The sequence below is a fragment of the Motacilla alba genome, chromosome 4A, assembly GCF_015832195.1.
Source record: "Motacilla alba alba isolate MOTALB_02 chromosome 4A, Motacilla_alba_V1.0_pri, whole genome shotgun sequence".
Classification (NCBI taxonomy): Eukaryota; Metazoa; Chordata; class Aves; order Passeriformes; family Motacillidae; genus Motacilla; species Motacilla alba.
In genome coordinates this window covers 9802959-9826185 of record NC_052045.1, presented here as the reverse complement: position 1 = coordinate 9826185, position 23227 = coordinate 9802959, and the positions used below count along the sequence as shown (strand labels likewise).

Genomic DNA, 23227 nt, shown 5'->3' with positions numbered 1-23227 from the left:
ACACACGGCTCTAACGCGCGTGCACACACACACCACCACACGGCTCTAACGCGCGTGTACACACACACCAACACAGGGCTCTAATGCGCGTGCACACACACACCACCACACGGCTCTAACGCGCGCGCGCACAAACACCACCACACGGCTCTAATGCGCGTGCACATGCACACCACCACACGGCTCTAACGCGCGTGTACACACACACCACCCGGCTCAAGCGCACGCACACGCACACCAACACACGGCTCTAATGCGCGTGCACACACACACCACCACACGGCTCTAACGCGCGTGCACATGCACACCAACACACGGCTCTAATGCGCGCACACGCACACCACACGGCTCTAACGCGCACGCGCGCGCACGCGGCGCCCTACGCCCCTAGGATTTCAGCGCGCACGCGCGCGAGGCACCGCGCCCCGCCCCCGCTGCTCTAACGCACACGCGCGGTCGTGGCACCGCCCCGCGGCCCCCGCGCGCAGGCGCAGTCCGCCCCGCCGCCTCCCCGCACGGCGCGGCCGCGTCCCGCGGTTTCTCGCGGCCCGTCCGTCCCCTCTGACCCGGCGCCGCCGCTGCTCCATCCGGGCCCTCGGCGCTGCACGGGGAAGATGGCGGCGCTGCTCCCGGCCGAGTGGATAAAGAATTGGGAGAAAGGCGGCAAGAGCGAGTTGTGAGTGCGGGGCCTCGCCGTGGGAAGGGATGGGCGCTGCGGCCTGCGGGAGGGGGACGAGGGCGCTCGGGCCTCGCCAGCCGGGGAGGCTGGGCGGCGGCGGAGAGGACGTCGGTCGGGCCTCCGTCCTTGCTGCCGGGCGTAGGGTCGAAGCCGTGGTCGGGAGGAGGGCCTGGGCCGCCCTCCTGTCCGGTTCGGCCGGGTGCTGCCGCCCTCCGCCGACGCTCGGCCTCCGTAGCTGGGCCCAGTTTTCCCGGCGCCCCGAGCGCCCCCTTCCAGCCTCCGGGCCAGATTTGTCTTGGGTCGGGCTCATCTTCAGCCGCCCCCCGTGGTAATACGGACCCTGAAGCGTTCCTGTATCGCTGGCTCTCCAGTACTGACGTTTTTGGTAGAGGCCCCAGCCCCCGTTCCTGCTTTTTTACCCATTCTGATGAGACTGGCCCCGTATTCTTTGACCCAGGCAAAATATGATCAGGTAGTCACGCTTGTTCTATCCCACAAAGTAACCTTTGTGCACGGAGGGGTCCGGTTGCAACCTCTCAAATTAATCCAGGTGTGCGAGGAGCTTTCCATTCTGGGCCTGTGTCTGTTTTAAGCCATTTCAGTGTGGCAGGTTCACTAAATGTTGTGTTTAAGGAGTCCAGCTCTTCAAGGGATGCTTCACCAGTTCGGTAATTTCATGTTTCTCTGTTAGTTTAAACAGAGGCGTTCTCTGCACTAACTATATGGTTTTTAGGTGCTCTTATTTTAATTCTTCCATGTGCTTTTGGTTTTTCTTGTAAGTAACAATAAAATTTTAAATTTGGCAGTTTTAAGTATGGATGTTGCAGGGATCACTTAGAGAAACACTTCTTGATAATCACTTATTTTATTATTTTCTTTTGTTCGTGTTTTCTGAAAGGCTGTGCAGCTTTGGCAATGAATCTTCTTTGTGCGTGAGGGAAACGGCAGTGGGTTGGAGATCAGAGAATATAGAGCATCCCTGCACAAAACACTATTATTATTTCCAGAGCCACCATTTTGTAGTGAAGGGGCCCTCCTTTATAGCCATGTAATTTTTTTTGGTTTGAATTATGCTGGAAGCATTATCGTGTTAACACACAAGCTGAACACGTTGAGAGGCTGTGTGGAATTTGCAAGAGAACAGACATTTCCTAGCTGATCACATAATGGCAACTGCACTGTGTTCAGCGGGTTCTCAGCACTCTGAGCTTTGTAAGAGGCAATTACCTGCCTTTTGACCATGATAAAACCTTCTAGGATTCTTCTCTCCCCTCAGAGCAGGACTTCTTAAACAGGGTGGGAAGAGAGGGTTCATCTGGCAGGGGACCAGTACAACAAAATGATTAGCTAGATTCTTGTATTTGTGGTACTTGCACTTTCTTTGGAAGACTGTTCCAGGTGTGACTTAAAGAGCAGTTTGCAGATGAGGCCATATGCTTTAAAAGAAATATAATTGTGTCTGGATAGCAGTTGTCACGTTTTGCAGTGGTAGCTTTATAAATTTGAGGAATACGCATGAACTTATTTTCTAGAATCTCTGGTGTATACCTGTAGATAATAATTAGAGAACTTTTTAGGAAGCCAACTTTATTGGGAGAGTCTTCAGTGTGTAACTTCTTGTTTCTTTTTCCAAAACATCCTATCTCCTCACTAACTAGAGGAAAATAGAGCTAGGATGCTATCCTTTCAGAATGAAACACATTAAATGTTTTTAAGCATTAAAGTAAGAAGGGAATAAGTGCAATAACACTACTTATTTTTATTGAATTATTTGTCTAATACCAGTATGCCCAAGAATAAAAGTTAGGTCTAGGTCTAAGTTCACTCTTGGTCTTTGTGGTTCAGAGTGAGGACAACTCATTGTAATGATGTTAGAAAAGTGGGGAGGGGAAGGATGCTGCAGAATGGCAAAACTGACATTACTAGCAGAATAATAGAAGAATTACAAAAGTTTGGAAGGTTTTTGATAGGCATTTTAAGGAGATAAAACCCCTTCATAATTACTAGAAAAGATTAGTTCTTATGGAAAAAGTATTTACTTGCTGGAGCATGAAATGGCTTACATGATCTGGCTAGATCAGTTGAGATAGTATTTTGGCAGTAGTAGTTACCTAAATGAAAACACATTTCTGGGTTTTGGGGAAATATGAAGCTATACTGAGAGAAGAAAAGGGTTTGTTTTAATTTGGCATTTCAGTTTCTACTGGGATTAATAATGGATGCTTAAGATAATTGCTCTGAGGTTTTTTGGTGGGTTTTTTTTTGTTTGTTTGTTTGGGGTTTTTTGTGGGGTTTTGTGGGGTTTTTTGTGGTTTTTTTTTTTTTTTTTTTTTTTTTTTTTTTTTTGAATGGTGTGATATTTTTGATTGTGTGATCAACTTGTCATGATTTAACAGTACTATCCAGAAATCAGAAGGTAAGGATTTTGTGTGTTTTAAGAGTGTCATAATGTTGATTAGTAATGCAGTGATGACCATTTGCTTGTAAGACATTGTTCAGAGACATTGGTCAAAACTGTACAAGCTTTGAATTTAATCAAGCTACTAATTTGTAATAGTATCTAATAAAAATGCATAAATGTGGTAGTTTCAACTGTATGTACGTGCCAAAACTGCATTGGTCAGGATGTGGTCATCTTACCTGTCACTTCTTTGTTCAGATCCTTCTCTGTTTAAGTACACTTTACTAAATTTATGTTCGTTTATTTGCTACTGGCAGATGATGTTGGAGGTGTGCAGATGATGTTGGAGTTTGAGGGTGACTACTTATACTGCTCAGTCTGGACTCTTTGTAGACCCACTTGTGTGTGCTGTCTTTGTAGGAAAATTGTTGTGTTTTCCACAAAAAGATGCTGGTCCATGGCTGCAGCCCTCATGGACATTGATAACACACATAGTAACTGGTACCTTCCCTTGTTCTGTGAGAGATTCAGCGCATCAAGGAGCCTTTAGTGTGGATGGAGGTCTTTAATAAAGTACCTCCCTGGCACTTCATGCAATGTCTTAAGCCTCAAGATAAACTGAAGAAGCTTAGCATTCTGTGAACGTGCAATTTTGAAACTCGATCTTTCAGGCACTTCAGCTTGTTTGTTACTTTAACCCACCACTGAAACATTGCTCATGCAAGTGGAGAGCTGAGAATCATCAAGAGAGTTTGGTGGAGTTGTGCCATCCTGACTGCAAAATGCAATTGATTGTACTTTATCTCAACTAAAGAACTACCTGCATCAGTCAAGTTATGCATATACTTAAATGCTAGCAGGCACTTTGTGATAATTACTGCTTTAATCCCTGTGTGGGAGTGAAATGGAGGTTATAGGATGTGGTGTGTGAGTTGGGAGGCCTCGGTTCCAGTGCTGCCTCTGCCGTGCAGACTTGTTCACACTGCTTCAGAATTTGTATTCTAAGCAAATCTATCCCATCATAGTCCAAAATAAGTTTAATTTTGAAACTGTGGTTTTCAGAAGTGATTGTGTGTTATTTTAAAAATATTTCTGGCAGTTTTGCTTTCAGATGAAGAGATGTCGCTTTTAGTGGGGCAGGGAAGTTCTCCATCCTAAGCTTTACCAGGTCAGAGTAATAAGTCAAATGAACACTTACCAGATTGTGTCTGGTGAAGGTGCAGCTGGTTTGATTTTAATTTCATGCACTCAGCTGAGACTAGATGAACTAATCTCTCAGCTTGTTGCTTCTGCCTTGTCTTCAGTCACCAGGGTGCCTCTGTGGCCTCCTGGTAAATGCTTCAACTTGCAGAAATGGCTGAAGACTTGGGTTTTGACCAGTTTTCTGCCAGGTTTGTCGGTTGCACTGATGTAACTGATGGGAGGGCTAAAACTGCTGCTGAGAAGGGAGGAAGTGTTCGTGAATGTGTCCCATTTCTGCAGCAACAAACCATTAAATCAGTGCAGCTGTACTGCCTGGCAGCACCTACAGGAAAGGTGGTCTTGCTTTGAGAGAATGCCTCTAGAAAAGAATAGAATCATAAAAAGAAATACTTTTGCCCTCCTTTTTTTTCTCCAGTTTAATAATTTGGGGGTTCTAATTGCAAATATTAAGCATGTTGTTTTGCAGATCATCTTAGAGTTTTTTACTCTATTGATCAAAAAGATTTGTGTCTTAAAGTAATGTGGTGTTATTAATACTATTTTGATACTTCTGGAAAGGGAATGGGAAGGGCTTGAACCTCTGATTTTGCATTAAGATGTACTTAAAAGAATTCGTCAGTCCAAGCAGACAGGGTTGTTGCTCTTGTAACCTGGTTGAGGATACCATCTTAGGACATAGGGGTCAAAGTGTCTATCTCAGAAATTTTTTTTTGGCATCTGATGTTTCAGCTTACTGTTGTTTGTATAGAGAATTTAGAAACGAGTGCTTATAGGGCACCTTCTTTATGAAGAAGTAATTGAAATTTAAGAAAATTGATTTTTATTGAATTGATACACTCATTGGGGACAGCTGGGGAAAAAAAAATCTATTCTTTAAAAAAATGTTTACTTACCATTAATGAAAAATAAAATACCTATTCCCCTGGTTTTCTGTCTCTATTCTGGTTATTTCCAAATATATTGCATTCTCTTCAGTAGCATTCAGAACATCTTAGCCATACCTTTGCTTTTTGCTGAGGTTCTATGGTTCTATTGATTGTTGTGTGTGAAACTCCCTAGTTTCCAGTTGTCTGAAGGGTGTGTATACCTTATATTTGCTAATTATAATCCTTAGATTGCTGGAACAGCTGTTTAGTCCTGCTAGAGAAGTGGTAATCTATATAGGATGCAAATAGAATGAGTAATGGATTGCTACAGAACTATTTTTTACTGTTATTTTTCATGATAAGCCTCTGTAACAATTGCACATAACTGCCTTATTTGAGACAGCTTAAAATGGCTCCCACAGCAAACTGTAGACTTGCCATCTTATGTAGGACTGAGACATAGCTCTGATACCCTCCTCAGTTTCTGCACGTGAAAGATACTTTGAAAAATATGTGAACTTTTGTTCAAAAGTGTGCAAATGTGACAAAAATTGTTAAAATATTCTCTGGTGTCTGTTATGATAAAGATAAATCACTACCTTTCCTAAATACTGTCACTTTTAAATAGGAAACTGCTTTTGAAACCTCTTGCTGGGATGACAGTAGTGGTAGAGAAGAGGCAAGATTCCTTATATCTTGGAAGCAGGTCCATTTCTAAGCTGTCAGTGTAGTGAAGAAGCCTCCTCTTTAAGCATTTCTTTTCTAACACAAGGAACTATTAATTTATCTCATGTAACAGCCCGCACAGTACTTGGAGTGCTTTTTGCATATGGCTGTTTGGCTGAGGGAGCCCTGGGAGCAGCCGGTCACAATGCAACACACCAGGTTTTTGCTTCTTAGAGTGGATTTTTTTAGGGACTAGAATAAAGAAAAATTCTGTCTTACTCTTGATGAAAACATTGCATGAGGAAATCATGCACATATTTGAATGTTCAAAGTTTTTTACAAGCAGGAGTTTGAAAACTACCATAATTATAGTAATTCTATGAGGAACATTTCCTCATTGGATAATGACAGTAGGTTATTGTTAGGATTTCTATACTTCCACATTGCCTTATGTTCTTACTTTTCTCACAGAGGTGTAACGTTAGGAGGGATATTTATATGTGTGTGAGATCTGTTGAGAATCTTGTGTCCTTTTGCTGTAAATTATCTGAATTAGGGTTTACTCTGGAGGAATTAAAATGTATCATCCATTTAAACTACCCAAATCTAAAGCTATTTTAGCCAGATCATCAATGAAAAAAAACCCCAAAACATTTGTATCCTAATATCTAATGGTTTTTTTCAAAAAACATTTGTTTTATTTTAGTGTGCAGCTGTGTCGTGCTCTCAGCGAAAACAAAAATCATGATGTGGGTTTCAGAGGTAAGTTGTGTGGTTTGTTTGTTGGTTTTAGTTAAATAGAAAACAAGCCTGGAAACTGTTGATTATGGTACCTTTGCATGTATGTGCTAGGAGTGTTCATGTATGGTGACCATAAGTGTGTGCTAAAGGTGAATACTACAAACATCCACTACCAGAATTGCTTTCAGACATCGAGGTGGTTTTTTTTTTTGTGGTGGGTTGTAGCAGCATTGGCCAGTGTTTGATCTGTGCTGTAGAAAATGGAATTCCGTTTTGCAAACTCAGCATAAAACTAGATTTTATTTTAAAATATGAACCCTAAGGTGTGCAAGTGTGAAATTATCCTATCTGTATAAGAAATAAATTGTTTTACTTCATCCACAGTGGTCTGTAATCACCACATTACTGACTGCATGATTTAAGGCATTAAGATCTGTATAACTTGTTATTGAATATAGTTTATTGAGCAAACCATGTGGTGAAAGTGCAAGGTGAAAACATGGGTTTTTGTTATTATTCATATAGTAAAAACACAATATTTTTGTGTATTATCTAAGAACCTTACAGGTTTCTCACAGCTGATTTTACAACCACCATGTTTACATTTTGCAAGGTTTTTCTCAACTGGAATACCTCTGTTTAGTGCTTCAGCTTATTGCAAGCACTTCTAAGGTTGCATTCTTGAGTTGTAGGAGACTTTCCTTAGAAAAATGAAGAAATAATCCTTATCAAGCATTTTTTCTCCAATTAAATTTTACTTTCTTCTGGAGAAATGGTTTTTGAGAGCATATCTGTGATGAGACATGACCAGGAAAGTACTGTAATGTTTTCTGTGTGTGTATAATATGATGTTGATGTGAATTAGAAGGTAAAGGTGTTTTTGTTAAGTCACTTATCAAGATTCAGGTTACTGTATGCAGGATGGTAATTTTTCTTCCCATTTTACTGTTATTCCATGGGCTCTCCAGAGAAAGTGGATCATCGCTCACTTTATGCTAGTGTGGAATCTTAGATTTTGATGATGAATTTTAATTTATCAGCAATAACAAAGTAATCCCCTTTATTGGTAAGGGAAGCATATCCCCTTTACTTGTCTGATGTCTGCAGCATTACTGTAAACATTGCTTTAACAGACAAAGGATTAGCTAATATGTTCCTTAGTCATCTCTTGTCTTTCAACAGATATTCAGCAGGCTTTGTATGAGCTTGCTTACCACGTTGTCAGAGGAAACTTAAAGCATGATCAAGCTTCTAATGTTCTTGGTGATGTCATAGTAAGTATATCTTTGTAACAATTGCATACTTACTAAAATCTTTCTTATAAAAGCCCAGGTGACATCCAAGCAGGAAAATAGTCAAGAGATTTTCCTTTGACATGTCTAAGAAATAATTCTTGTCAAATTCTCCATTTGTGTACACTTGATATATGTGTAGACTGGCAGGGTTTCATTTTTTCCCCTCTACTTTTCATGATGAGGAATAGATGTTTCAGTATAAATTAAAAGTTAAGTCACTTTTACAGGGCACATGAAGACTGAAGTTGCTAATAAATAAGCTGTTAATAAATGCTAGAAACAAATACCACTTGCTCATGCAGCACATCTGTGATGCCACCTTCTGGTTTTTATCACAGTGTGACAATGTTCCATTTTATTGTTGGGATGTCCAAGTTCTGTGATGGCCCTTGAAATAATGCATTAGACTTTTTGTTTGAAAAAGATTTTTCTTAAAATGCTTTGAATAAGTGGAAAAAATAAGGAAGAGAGTAATTCCCTCTAAACTTCCAAACTTACCAAATATCAGCTTCTTAAGATAGTGAACTAGGAAAAACACATTAAAAATCTTTTATGGATGATTTCTTAATTTTGCTAAGTTACTGTTTTGATGTGTATGGAACATTAAGGAAAAATGTGTTGCAATAATCTAGTGTAACCTTTTTGGGTTTCTTTGAACTTCAGCCTTGGTGTTGAAGGAAAACAAGGCTGTAGGGCACCTTGCTGTTGGGGTGGCATGAGGAATGTTGGATCTTTGGTTGCTGTAGGAAATCATAATCTGCGTGGTGCCTGGGAAACTGCAGGTCACTTTCTGGGCTCCTGCTCCTCACAAAGGCATAAAGAGCCTTGGGTTAAAGAGGTGGAGGAGCTAACCAGGGGGTTTTGTCCCTGGTCACAAAATACACTTAAATTACATTTCGATGTTACGGGTTTTCACTATGTATCTATAATTGGTACAGTGCTTACATTAGATATTAGTATTAAACATCTTCATTATTAATATGAATTATTAATAATATAAATAATATGCATTACTAATTGATCTGAACTTTATGATGAAGCATGATTTTATATAATTCAAACATTTTCTAAGCTTCCATATTGGAATTTCTGTGTTTATTAAATGGGATCTTGTTTCTTAGGAATTCCGAGAAGACATGCCTTCTATCCTAGCTGATGTATTCTGCATATTAGGTAAGTTGGGTTCCCTTCCTTTCAGCATTGCAGCAGAGTTGGAGAAATTTATGTTTTGTGTATCTGCTTGTTGACTTCTTCAGGAAATTTCATTAAATCTGTGAAGCATGATTTCTCTTTACAAAGCATGTGTTGATTCTTTCTTAGTGTATCTGTACTTCACTTGTTAATGTCTTTTCATTCTGCTTTGTTCTGTTATAGTTTCCAGAAGTTTGCTTATTAAAGGCAGTGGAAGTTGATCTGCCAAGAATAGTTAAAGGAGCTGGCTTGTAAGAATGTTGGATGTTAGCTAATGGCATCAGTGTCTTAGTGATGTTATTATTCTTAAATATTTTTAATAAAAGTTGACTTACTGGTAGGTAGATCCTTTCTCCTCAGAATAGGTTCTGTAAATATTTTTGTCTGTTTCACTAACAGTCAGTGTTAGTGAAATGGAGCTAATTGTCCAGAAATCTAAGGGCAAATGGCATTGAGTCACTTTCTGCCAGCTGAGCAGGATTTAAAGGTGTGCATGCCTTATTCTGGTGATAACTTCTGTATTTTTATGTTGTAACATTGATCCGAAGCTGTTGCTCTCACGTCTTCCAGCTTTAACTGCCTACAGTTTCTGTCTTGCTCCATGTCTGTGTTTTTCAACAAATTTTAGAAAATTGTTTTGCTGGTCTGCTCATCACAGATCCTGTGTGTTATGTGTATTGAAGGAGTGAGGCATCTTCCGTTCTGTGCTTGCCTGTGAAGAGAGGCACTTCATTAAGTTTGCATGCACAGCCTTGGTTTTGTACATTTGAATGATAAATTTTGACTTCTGTTCATACTGTTTCATTCTGTGTACTTGTATCATCATTTTGTAATAACTAGTTTTCATAATGCAGTATTACACTGATGTCCTTTTTTAATCTGCATTAGAAGACTTGAATTAGCTGCTTCTTGAACTACTTGAATAACTGAAACTAGTGTATCTGTCTGCCTTTTTCTATTTATTTTTCTTTCCCCTCTTTCCTTTAAATTAGTGTGTAGCCAAATGGCCTGCTTTGACTGTTCACAGAGAATAGTGTGGCTAAGGAGCTGTGTTTCAAACTTAGGGACTAAGGACATTTGACAATTTCTTGCTTGTATCCTCTAACCCCTTTTTTACTCTGATCAGTATTTGCTACTATCAGGATTTTTCCCCAATTTTATGTGTTCCAATATGTGAGAATTTTGATTTGTCCACTCATCCACATACACTGGAAAAATTTTTTTGTGCAGGTTGTTCTTTGGCTGGGAGTCTTGGCTGCTAAGGTCCAGGCTGATCTGGCTGGTCTGTTGCCTCCACTTCTATCACTGGTTTTCAGTCTCTTTAGGGTCTCTTTCTGACATATTTGTTGCTGATGTTTTCTCTGTGGGTATGTGTGGTGGGTTTTTTGTTAGTTTGTTTATTGTAAGGCCTGTCTTGCATTCTTTTATGGAGTTTTCTCCTCCTTGTGCAGCTCCTCACTTCCTGTAATTATGTGCTTTTTTTAAAACTGCTTTAGAGGGTCTGCTTCCCTGGCCAGTGTTCCATGGCCTGTCTCCCCATAGGAGTGAATTGCTTTCAGTAGTTGACAATACAGAAGACATTAATGGTAATAGAGAACCATCGCTGGTAAGAGACTGCAGACAGACAGTAAATGGTAGTTCTCTGAAGCCACAGGGAAAAACATTAGAGCATTACCTTAAGGCCAGGGTCATGCAGTTCTCTTCACTGGTTCGTATTTCTGGTTTTGTGCTTATTATTGATCTTTAATGCTTGCCATAAACATTATTGCAGCAAAGAGAATGGCAAGAAGAATTATTGCAGCATTCCTCTGGTTTCTATTTTTTTACCTTTCCATGAGGCTTGTGGATGTGTGAGAATTGTCATCAAAATATTATGTGAACCCCATGGGGGATGAGTGAGTGGGAAGTGGCAAGAAACTGCCATGCTATCAATAAGTTCCTTTGCCTTGTGTTATCATTAGTATTTATCAGAATAGTTACTAAAAGAAGAAACTCTCAAAATTTCATGAGTAAAAGTTGCTTTTTCCCCACATCTTCTTTTGTAGATATTGAAACAAGTTGTTTAGAAGAAAAAAATAAGAGGGATCATTTTACACAACTGGTATTGGCCTGTTTGGTAAGTTCACCTGGCAAAATTGCATGTCAGAATTTGACAAGGAAAATCAGAGTGTTAAAGCATGATTTTATTTTTCTCCAGAAAAGACTGTAAGAGTGTTTTCCAAATGCCCAAATAATTTAAAAATTATTCTCCAAAGTGTTGTGATAGAAGAATATACTACAGCTCCCCTTTGAGTTCTTTAAGGAGTTTTGAGAGAACTCAAATTTTTCCATCTCAAGTATACCAGAAGTTTTGCTTCTGAAGTATGCTTTGAGTTGCACTTCTTAAAGTTTAGAAGTGTTTAGAAGTATCATTCCTAAATGCATGGGATAAGCTTGATTTGTAGGAAAGTTTAGCATATGAAAATAAAACTTCTTGAAAACTAAAGAATACACTTTGTAATAATGCAGTTCTTGATATTAATGTCCCTGGATGCTATGAAATGTAACCAGCAATTAGACTCTGGGGCTTGTTTCTTCGGGGTGCTCTTGTATGTAAAATCTACCACTATAAAATTCCAGTTTCAGTTAATAGTGTGTCAGTTTTGTCTGCTTCTGCGTTTGAAGCAAAATGCAAACTTTTTTCTGTTGTAGTCAGAAAGCACATGTAGCATAAAGTAATAATTGTGTGGTTTCTAGGTCTTTGTAATTGACAGACTTGGTGTGTGTTTTTGGTGTTTTTTAGTATCTTGTATCTGACACTGTCCTAAAGGAGCGTTTAGATCCAGAGACGCTGGAGTCATTGGGACTCATCAAGCAGTCTCAACAGTTCAATCAAAAATCTGTTAAAATAAAGACAAAACTGTTGTAAGTTTTCGGGCAAGGGTTGTCTGGGGAGTGGGTGGGGAGGGGCAATGATGATTAGTCTGGTAACAATGTTTTCTACCAAGGTTTTGTTGCACTTGAACTTGCCATTGACAAAAGAATTTTGTTAGCCCTTAGTTTTCAAACTTTTGAGAAGTATAAAATCTTTCTCATGTTAGCTATGGCTTTTGCTACAGGGATTTCATATACGCAGAATAATTAATATTTATTTGTGATATGTGAATTTACAAAGTATAACTAAATTACTTATTGCTCTTGCATCAGTTAAGAATAGGTTTTGTTTTTATAACTAGGCAAACATAGTTATTTTAGTTTGGGCAACACAGGTTATGTTTTTTTGGTATATGTTTGGTTTCTGTCTCTGCATCCAATGTTTCAGTGTCAAAGAACATCACATGAAACAAGAATAGATTCTTAAACATGGACTGCCACAGAGCAGTTCTCCAGAGTAGTGTGTAGAACAAGCTTTCCTGTTAAGTGTAAGTCTCATCTTTTTAATTGTCTGCATTTGAAATAAGAGCGGGATTTGTTTGGAGAGTGCATGCTACATTACAGGTATTCCTATACTGCATTTAATAGTTTTTGCAACAGCTCAGGTTAATAACAGGTTCTTAAAAATGTATTCAAAATTAGCATTTTTATAACAAATGGCTAGGAGCATAAGTAAGCTTCACTGGATGCATGTTACACAACAGTATTTAATTTCTCTTTATTTGCAGTTATAAGCAACAGAAGTTTAATTTGCTAAGAGAGGAGAATGAAGGTTATGCAAAGCTTATTGCAGAATTGGGTCAAGACTTATCTGGAAATATCACTAGTGATTTAATCCTTGAAAATATCAAATCTTTAATAGGTAAGGAATTTATTGAAAGAATGTGAGCATTGGTTTTCCTGTATGATCTTATGACTGCAGAAAGTAGATCATCTTGGATAGAATTATGGTATCTTGAAGTTCCCATTTCTGTGGAAAAATTAATTTTGGGAGTGTTGTGTAGGTATGCTTAACATAAATACTGAATTGATGGTGTAGCCTTAGATATGCATGCTGTGATTTTAACATCTTTTGAAGATATGCTTGTCAGGCAGATTGGAGCATAACAAAGTAATGCATTTTGCTATTGAATGTATCAGTTCAATGCATGAACATTCTTTTATTCTTGAAGATACCGAATGAGTGATTCCTTGTGAAGAGAAATGAGAAATAGTAAATATTCTTCCTATATCTGGTCCTTTTAGTGATTTTTCCATACTTCTAAGTTGAGTCATGATGAGAATCTCACAAAGTGGAAAATGTTAAAAACAGTTAATACCTGTAATTACCCTTGTTTTACACTTCCTTTCTGAATAAAGAATTTTTTACAATATGTTGATGTTTGCACCAGTGCCTGTCTCATATGGTGCTAGTGTAGTAATGGGCAAAAGGCTATGCTGCCATTTTATAAAAGAATGCTTGCTCCCCTTCTGATAAAGAAATTCTTCTCTCTTCTGCTGACAGTAATGCTGAATTGACAGGGCAGGACCACCAGGAGGTTCAGGGTCTAGCTCAAACCAGAACAGCTTTTGGGTTGTAAAGTAATTACTAGCTGGCTAATTTGTGTGACTGAATGAATATGTGTGGCAGCACAAGAGAAGAAGCAGCAGCCCATGCCTTTTGCTGGCCCTATGGTGTTGGTGAGGTCAGGTTTTTAACTATGAAATGTTCCCTTTAAGTTATTAATTTCTACTTTTGCTGAGATCTGGGTTGGAAGTCCTGTTTAGTATTTTGATATAGTTCAATATTTGACAAATCAAAAGGATCGGTGCTGCAGATGATGCTTATAGATGATCCAGATTATTTTGCTACTGATAAATGAGGTTCATGTTTAACTGCAAAGAATTGATTTTAAAAGTTAATGCATTTGTATTTTAGAAACAGAGTGAAGATGAAAATTAAGCTTTTCTGTCTCTTCTTCTCCACTAGGATGTTTCAATCTTGATCCTAACAGAGTTTTGGATATCATCCTAGAAGTCTATGAGTGCAGGCCTGAATATGATGATTTCTTTGTACCACTGATAGAGTCTTACATGTACATGTGTGAACCTCAAACTCTATGCCATATCCTTGGGTTCAAATTCAAATTTTATCAGGTAATGTATTTCCATTAATTAATTCTTGGGTTTTGTGTTTGGTGGTTGAACTGCAGTTAGTAATAACATATTTTCTGCAGCTGTTTGTTTTGGGTTTTTTTTGTTATTGTTGTTTGTTTGATTTGGGTGTTTTTTGTTGTTGGTTTTTTTTTTTTTTACACATATAAATTAGTTTTTAAGTTGAAAAATTCTGGTATTAAAAGCAGTAATTTTGTTATTTGAGTGGGAGTCTCTTACCGTATTTTGCTTAATGTTCTCTTAAATGAATGCTTAATGTTCTCTTAAAAGAGCTGAAAACAATTTTGATACCTTCCACTTGAACTTGTAGAGTTATGTAAGGACTGGCATGATCAAAGGGACTGTACATTATAAACAAGACTTATCCCCACAAGTGAGGAGCATGTTGGCAGGGGAGTCATGGTTGATATTTGATAAAATACTCAAGGGTTTTTTTTTAAATACATAGTTAGGAATTGCATACAAGAACTATAGGGTGTGAGGATAAAGTTTTTGTTTCTGAAAATACTGAATGTGTATTACAGTAAAGTCTAGTGACTTGAAAGTATGTTTCATCTGAACAGAAATGAAGTTTTCTGTTTTATAATCTTCTGCTGTGTTCTGATCACTTTTTTGTTAAACTTCGATGTTGTCCATTTTAGGATCCAAGTGGTGAGACCCCTTCTTCCTTATACAGAGTTGCTGCTGTCCTTTTGCAACATAATCTCATAGACTTGGAAGATCTTTATGTTCATGTAAGTGACAGTACTACACTGCTAGATGCCAAAGCTAAGGACATTTTAAAAAAAGAGAGATACTTTATCTTATTTCTAATTTTGCAAGTTCATGCTATTCTGTGTAATACCTGTAGGTGTACAATATTTAGCGACTCTTAAAATTTTCAATGCTTTCTTTATGCCAAATATTCAAATAAGCACATACTAAAGTATAAATGCTGATAAATTTCATTTGAATTGTCTGTCAGATTGTCTACCTTCTGGCAGAGTAGGAAGTTGGAGGTAAGTGCCTAAGTAACCTTCCTTAAGAATTAGACCCATCGAGTTCTGCTTTACAAGATCAGCTTTTGAGAAAAATGCTAGGACAATCAGCTCCAAACATTGTTCTAGTTTAGTAGTAGGGTTATTTTTTTTAAATGCTTGCAGGTTCCTGAATAGGCCTCTCATTATCTACAACCATTTGTTAGGTTGAAGGAAAGAAATGAACTTACGTGTTCAGATATAATCAGAGACTTATTCTTTTATTCTTTTATAAACCAACATTCCAGTTTGATGAATGGTTAACAGAATGTTGTAGTTATCAAATTAATTTTACATTATACAAGAATTTTTAATTTTAGAATATCCATGGATGCTCTTAAGAAATTTAAGATTCAACTCTTCCACTGAAATCAAGGAAAGAGTTATAGTTACATTTGTGGAAGGTTTGGAATGTAGTCCTGCCATTAATTTGTGTGGCATTTCATAGCCTTAGTCACAATCTCATCAATATTGAGTTGCCAATAACTGTCCCAGGCTTCATAGGAGTATTTTGGCTGAAAATGTGTTGGGTGGAGCAAGAGTAGGAGTGCATGTCTCAGATAATTGGTGTGGAGTGAGTAATGTGTGATGATAAAGCTTGTTTTTAAGAGGATGTTTGTAAGCTTACAAAGCGTGCTCAGACTTGGGGTTACAGTTGCCTGTGCAATCTCAGCTCAGACTTGTGCAGGTATGGGCATGTTTTCTGCCAGTCTCAGGCTCGAGGGTCCCTGCAGTCATTTGCACTGTTCACCTGCATGGTGGTGATTCTTAGTCTCATTCCAGAATCTCTCTGCCAGTCTCTGTCTCTGCATGTTTGAGATGGTGTATTTTTTTTTAAATCTATTTTCAGTTCAGGCTTGATTTAACTTGCTATGAAAGTTTTTATCAAATAATTAGCATGTAGGTGTTGAGTCTGGAGGGATGTTCATTGTGTGGCTCCCATAGGAGAGCACTGCCAGAATTATAACTCTCATTTAGAAATGTTCTCCCCACCTCTGCCCTCCCTGCCCTTCCAAGCCTGTAAAAACTATTCTCAATTAGTGTGTGTATACACACAGCCATATAGAATGTATGGCATCCTGAAGATACAGTGTACCCTTTGAAATTCCACACTAGCTGCTTCTTGCTGAAGCTTATTTCTGTGATATGAAGGAATTATTTCCTCCTTCAATGATCCATTTGGGCAAGGAAAAACCAATAAAATTTTCTCGTGTTAAAACCATTAGAAGAAAAGATGAGTGCATCAAAGAGGTCATGACTCTGCAGTAAGTTGATTCTTTACTTGCAGGGAAAGTGTCATTTTGGTTTCAGGAGCTAAATTGAAGTTTGGCTTTGTCAGAAAAAGAGTTTTTCTTTTGTCTCACAACTTGACCTTTTAATCTCTGAGTGTAGGTTTATATTCCTTACCCTGATTATGATTAAGTACAAGACTATGCTGAGGTTGTTTACATGCTAGGTATTTTATCTAAGGTGGTTTTTAAAGAACATATGTTACATGTGTTTAACCCACGTTGCCCATAAATAAAAAAATAGGTAAGCTTTAGATATTATTTCTTTAAAATAAATGTGCAATGAAAGTGTGTGGCTAAGTAGGTTACCTGGTTTTCCTTGGTGATTAAATTTTTCTTCCCTTTAGATGATATTTTGAATATTTACTTGGATTAAAGGCACTGAGTTGTGTTAATGTTATCATGGATTATGTATGTAATTGTCACCATAAAGCTATAGCTGGATGGTAAATTGGAGGGCAAGGGGGACTCAGACAACGAATGGTTGTGAAGAAATAGGGTGGTATTATTTGTCATGAGTCCTTGATTTGAGAATGGTCTATTAGTGTAATTCCCAGTTTGGGATGATGGCACCAAGGAAAAGAAACTGGTGCCCTGAAACACTGTCATATTAGTAACAAGAAAGGCCAGAGTTCTTCTCCAAGCTCAGGTGATCCACAATAGGAGCTAGTCACTTCAATTTTGAGATGTAATGTTGTGTTTTTTCAGCTTCTACCTGGGGATAATGCCATCATTGAGGAACACAAGAGAGAGATAGTGGAAGCTAAACAAATTGTCAGAAAACTTACCATGGTCGTCTTATCATCTGAAAAGACTGAGGAAAAGGAGAAAGAAAAGGAAAAAGAGGAGGAGAAAACTGAAAAGGTGTGACTGAATAGCTTTCTTTTCAGATTCAAAATCATTTGAATTACATTAAACAAAACAATTGCTATAAAACCATATTTCTTTGAAAAACATTTAAGTGCTGCTTGCATGGCTTGTATTTGTTTTCCAACCACACTTCTGTTATACTGAATGTGCAAAAATGCATGGTTTGGGGTTTGTTCTGGATTTCTGTACATAAAATATTCTTGGTTCAATGACTAATTGATTTCTTCCTTCTCTTTTTGTTGTATCAGCTCCACTAAGTATGCCCCAGCAGTAATACACTTCACAGCCTTTGACAGCTGCACTTCTAGGAGTCATGATAGTATAATCCTAGTTGATTTCATTAAAATAAGGACGTTAGTTCTTTCAGTCACAAATTGGGACATAAAAAATTGCCAGACTTGGGAATATTGGTATAATTATCCTGCATTGTAGAAAAAGCTTATAACTGAGGATTTTTACTTGTAACTGCTCACTCTGCTTTCTTTTTAGCCTCCATATGTATAAATTTACACTCTTCATTTAAGTTCCTACTAAGACAGATTTATGTTGCCCTAGGTCTAATTTGATTTAATGTGTCCAAGGCTTATTTTAGAAACAAAGTTATTTGATGTCCTAGAGGCCATTCTTTTGTCATCTTCATTTCAGTGCTTAATTATTAAACACTTTATTTAAAACAAACAAAAAAAAGCTTGATATATGCATTTTTAAGTTGCATGCTGGAGTGGGGGGAGGGATCCATCAGTCTTGGTGGTTTCTGTTCTTGAATTTCTGTATGCTGCTGTATTCCTTGTCAATCTGGTTTGTCTACCTATTCCTACTTCTTCTACACCACCTTGATTCTGTTGATCTCTGACCTTCCTTTCTCCTTTCTTTTTTCTTTCTTGGCTTGAAAAATGTAATTCCATTTTCTTCCCTCAGGCACCTGATACAGTCACTGCCCTCTGACTCTCAACTGTAGCCACAGCTGCTGCCTGTTTCTTTCACTCACTTTAAATTTCTGATTCACTCCCTTTTGCTTACACATCACTGCTTTGGCCCGCCTTCTCTGCTGTCAGATGGGGCTGCCCAGAATTTTCTGAATTGTGCTTGTCACCCTCTTCTGACAGAAAAATAAACTCTTGATGTGACATGGGGAGTGTATGCATTGCAAGTAATGTCAGAGGAATTAAGACAGCTTTCATGACTAAGCTTTAGAATTAAGAACTAGAGAATTTTAAGCTTTAGCAGAAACTGCAGCATTTTTCTGAAGGATTAAAATGACAAAGTCTGCATCTGTGTGATGGGAAAATTAAGAGCTGTACTTAACAGAAACCAATTTCTGTGACTGCATGCACTGTTATGCAATGTGGGCTGTTTCTTAAAAAGCTCATTTCTGTGTTAAAAGTATTTTGGTATGTCCTTAGCGGTGCATTTTGTAGCAGTTAGGGGAGTAGCTACAGGTGAAAGGTGTTGTCAGCCTAAGTTTAGGCACATTGTATCCAGCACATCATTTAATGTACTATTTTTGATACAGTATAATGGAATAAATGCCTGCATAAGGAAGCAGTGTTTAAAAAGTATAGACCTGAGTCTTTTTTAGGTCCACAGCGTGCTTATTTTTTGTGGTTAAAATTCATTATTATCTCATGATTCTAAAATGAATAATTTAGTCTTGACAAATGTGCTGCCTGCTTTTGCCTTTTAAGGTGCATTTGCCATAACCATGTGATAGGACATCCAGACAGGTCAGAGTGTGGGCAGCAGGAATGGGTTTGACAGCAGTTCTAGACTGAGCCTGAGCTCCCTAAGTTCAGCATGAATAGGGACCTGACTTGGTTTTGCTGTGGAGCTTTCCTGTGCATGTTACCATGTGCTGTGCTGTTTTCTATTTGCAAAACTATCAGAAAAATAGTTTTGCCAGTGTTAAAGTTTTAAAATGGAAAAAAAACCCCACTAAAACCACGCAAACTGTAGAAGCAAAGGAGTGTCTGTTGTGTAAGTAATTACTGTTCTTGTCAGCCGGCCTTCCTTGCTTGTGTGGTTTAAATAAAACTATATTTGCTTTAAAATAATAAAAACATTTTGTCCTAGACTTATAATCTTCCTTCCCTGGGTGTAAACATCATCTTGGGCTGGTAGTTACTTACAGTTAGTTTTTCTTACTGTTAGTCACTTACGAATAGACTTTTACCTTGGGTGCCAGGGAAAACCAATTTATAACAATAAAATGCATCAATACCATGCTCCTGAAAAAGTGCTTCAAGGCATGACCTTAATTTTAGAGTCCTGTTTCCTCTTATGCCTGCATTGCAAACGGAATTTTGGAAAAACTTTGTGTAGACTTGCACTTAAATCTAGAGCCTCCTAGAATAGGTGCTAATGTGAAACTTATTGTACAGGCACACTAGGATGGAGAAAGGGTTTGAGTGTGGCTTAGCTTTTTTCGAATTGTAATCTGCTTTTGCAAGAGAAGTTTGTGCTTTTAAACCCGGAAAAACACACAGCATAAAGGATTCTCAAGTGCTTGCGTTGTTCTTAAAATGTCCTGTAAGGAAATAAGCTGCAATAGATTGTGACAGTTTGAAAAAAATACGTGATCGGACGTACATCAGACAACTTTATAAATTTGTTTTATTTTTAACTTTTTATTTGATCCCGATGTTAAAGTCTACATGGTTTATGACTTCTTTTGAGGTTTGCTTACTGTCTCTAGCTAAGTTTTATTTTGCATATGTTTTTATTACATGGTTCATATACAAGGCTTTTTTCTCTAGCTGTGGATTGCAGCTGCTTAAGGAGAAGTATTAAGAAGACTTTATGAACACACTTTTTCTTTATTATCTTGCAGCCTCCTGATAATCAAAAACTTGGCTTATTGGAAGCCTTATTAAAAATTGGTGATTGGCACCATGCACAAAGTATTATGGATCAGATGCCTCCATTTTACTCCACTTCGCACAAGGCGATTGCGATCGCGCTTTGCCAGCTCGTCCACGTGACAATTGAGCCTCTGTACCGCAGGTAAAGTGGCAGCCACAATTCTGCTGCTACACAACAGAAAAACAATTTCTTTGCAGCATGAATTCACTGATAAGCCTAATTATAAATACATTTCTCAAGTTTTCACTTCTATTTCATGTGAAATGCTGCACATTTTATTTTTCAGAGTTGGTGTACCTAAAGGAGCTAAAGGGTCACCAATTTCCTCTTTGCCGAACAAAAGAGCACCTAAACAAGCAGAGAGCTTTGAGGAATTGAGAAAGGAAGTGTTCAACATGCTTTGTTACCTTGGTCCTCATCTGTCCCATGATCCCATTTTATTTGCAAAAGTAGTGCGCCTTGGAAAAGCATTTATGAAAGAGGTTGGTATGACACAACAGCTGGTTGAAACATGAAAAATACCAATTACTCTGATATCAAAAAATGCTTGTCTTGCTAATTGTGTGGTATTCAAATGCTGAAACAGAAGATCTTGACTAAGGACAAACTTGGAGAATCTTAATTTTTGATCAATTTTGTGATCTATAGACATTGGAGAAGGTTGATTGATCTAAGTGGTACTGGAGGGGAAGTTTTCTTAAAATTTAATAATTTTTTTTTTTTCTTAGAAGTATTTTTATTTCAACTGCAACTAACAAATATTGGAATACTCATAATTTATATACCACCTGATGAGAGGCTTTCATGTCCAGCTGTACCTGATGATGCAGAGCTAAGAACACAGATATTTCTTGAAATTGAAGATCTTTTTTGTTGAAAATAGCAGATTTTGTTAAGAGAATTTATTATTGTTAGATTCCAATATGCTGTGATAGGGTTAGAGACCGACAATAACTTTGGGTTCCATGTAGTCTTTGTAATAAAATCAGGGAAGCTTCAACTATTTCCCTACTTCCATATCTGTGTATAATTTCTTGGCATCTTCTCATCCAGAATGGTAAGATTTCCCAGTGGTAAATACTCTCATTTCATAGCATGCTCATTTCTTGCTGGCCAGTGAGAAGACTGATATCACTTCAATCATAGCCATTTTTTACTGACAGTGCAGTTCAGTTGGAAATTATAATTTTAAGGGACTACTGCATTTTATTGCTGTCAGCAGACTATTCAGACTACTTTGTAATTGAAATATTGAAGGTTTGTGAGAAAGCCCTGTTTCAGAGGATATGTACACTGGAATGGAGATTGCATGGTTATAGGAATCTCTTGTGCAGGTTTACTGTAAATACACTTATATAACAGTTAAATGTATTTCTGACAAGAATGAGCAACATTTTAGCTATTTGCTCTAGGTTGGAACGGTGAAGAAATTCGTCAGTGACAAAGTGGTTAAGGTAACATAGGGGAAGTTATTTTAATGCATTGTTGCCATCAGCATGTTCTAGTTGTGAAACTACATTTAACACACAGTAGAATTACTTGTAACTGAAGGTAATTTGACTCTAAGTTAACCCATACAGTAGTTAAAAAGTTAGGCTACTAACATTGCACTGCAGCTTTCATGCTAAAGTGTACCTTTAAAATAATTGTGCCCTTACTGGTGTGATAGCTTAATATGCTTTTCATGGTGAGTGGAACAAGCAGAGAGAAAAAGTAATTTAATAATGAAGACTAAAAGCTTAAGAGGGTGTTATTGTGAGAGAGAGATGGGGGAAATAATCTCTGGCTGTTGGTAACTGCATTGGAAGTCCTCAGATTTTTTTAGGTAGAAGGTGAATGCTTAGGCTTTTTTTTTCCTCTCCAGTAAGAAAATTCAATATTTCACATGTAACAGCAAGTTTCCTTGTAGCTCTAGCTATTATTTCTTTTTGGACAAAATTGTACAAAGCCCCTCTATATGTAAGGAATGTGTTTCATCCATGCATTCGATTTTCTATTTAAAATACTTTAATGCTGACATATATGGCAAATTAAACATTTAAGAGATGCTTGGCCCTTCAGGTTTATGCTTTTGCTGAGATAGCCCTTTTCTGAAACTGTAACTGTTGCATTAACTGTGCTACAAATAACATGGTTGTCTTTGTTACAGTTTCAGTCTGATGGAAGCAAACAGGAAGATAAAGAGAAAATGGTGAGTTTTGGAGGGAGGTGTTTTCATGCAAGATTGTAATGGTGACCAAATGTGCATTTTATTTCTTATTTGCTTGGGATCAGCTGGAAATCCTCCAGCTATTTATTCTATAAATACACTTAATGGTGGGGAGAAGCATAGAGAAGACAAATTGGAAGTAGGGGAGTTGTTTATTGGTAAAATGATTATTTTTTAAATTGCTTAATTTATTTACTTCAAAATTTTCTAATTTATTATCAATATTGCTCACAATGAAATCCAAGTGTTCACTAGAAATCTAACTTAGAAAAATAAGTGTTTGTTTTTTTTTTTAAATCAGCAAATGAGTTTTCAATATGAAGTTTCTGCAGCTTTCATTGTTACTTGCTCCTCTTTCTCACATATCCTGATTTCCTGAATCATTACAGAGAAAATCCCTTCTGGGTTTTGTGTTGCTGCTATAGTTATTCTAAAGTAGCTCAGTGGAAAAGAGAAATGTTTGAGAAAGGGTGAGGATAGAATACTGAAAACATGGAAATTGGAAATATGTCTTATGAACATGTATAATGCTTTCAGGCTTTTGTTTGAAATTTTGAAAATAGAAGTAAAGATGCAGAATACCTTAATACATTGAAAGCAGTTGCCAAAATGAATTTTTTTCTGTGTTGCACTTCATGCAAGTCCACACAATATCCATTTTTAATGGTACATTTGTTTCAAAAATGAGTGCAACCTGCTGAAGATTTCAGCAGCTTTGTTCTAGTATCTTATATAGGCAGATAAAATATTGACAGTATCTGTAGTCTGTAAATTATTTACTGAATGATTTCTGGTGGGAGATATTTCTAGATCCTATTTAGATTTTTGTTCTGGAAATCTTAATCTTGTGGTGTACTTGTTTTGTTATCAGATTT

At 37.7% G+C, this 23227-nt stretch overlaps 1 protein-coding gene across 2 annotated transcripts in view; it reads left to right on the top strand.

Annotated features, from left to right (window-relative positions):
• Positions 1 to 472: 472 nt before the first annotated feature.
• THOC2 (THO complex 2) overlaps positions 473 to 23227 on the top strand; it is a 48732-nt gene continuing 25977 nt past the window's right edge. The window contains exons 1-14 of one of the 2 annotated variants that reach the window (XM_038164684.1): positions 473 to 676; positions 6522 to 6577; positions 7739 to 7830; positions 8973 to 9024; positions 11088 to 11158; positions 11825 to 11946; positions 12684 to 12817; positions 13925 to 14091; positions 14751 to 14843; positions 17123 to 17278; positions 20112 to 20284; positions 20430 to 20625; positions 21556 to 21597; positions 22293 to 22334. In XM_038164684.1, coding sequence (XP_038020612.1) covers positions 615 to 676; positions 6522 to 6577; positions 7739 to 7830; positions 8973 to 9024; positions 11088 to 11158; positions 11825 to 11946; positions 12684 to 12817; positions 13925 to 14091; positions 14751 to 14843; positions 17123 to 17278; positions 20112 to 20284; positions 20430 to 20625; positions 21556 to 21597; positions 22293 to 22334 — 1458 coding nt within the window. In that variant the 5' untranslated portion in view covers positions 473 to 614. The remainder of the gene's footprint in view (positions 677 to 6521; positions 6578 to 7738; positions 7831 to 8972; positions 9025 to 11087; positions 11159 to 11824; positions 11947 to 12683; positions 12818 to 13924; positions 14092 to 14750; positions 14844 to 17122; positions 17279 to 20111; positions 20285 to 20429; positions 20626 to 21555; positions 21598 to 22292; positions 22335 to 23227) is intronic. The other variant, XM_038164685.1, reaches the window with a different exon arrangement.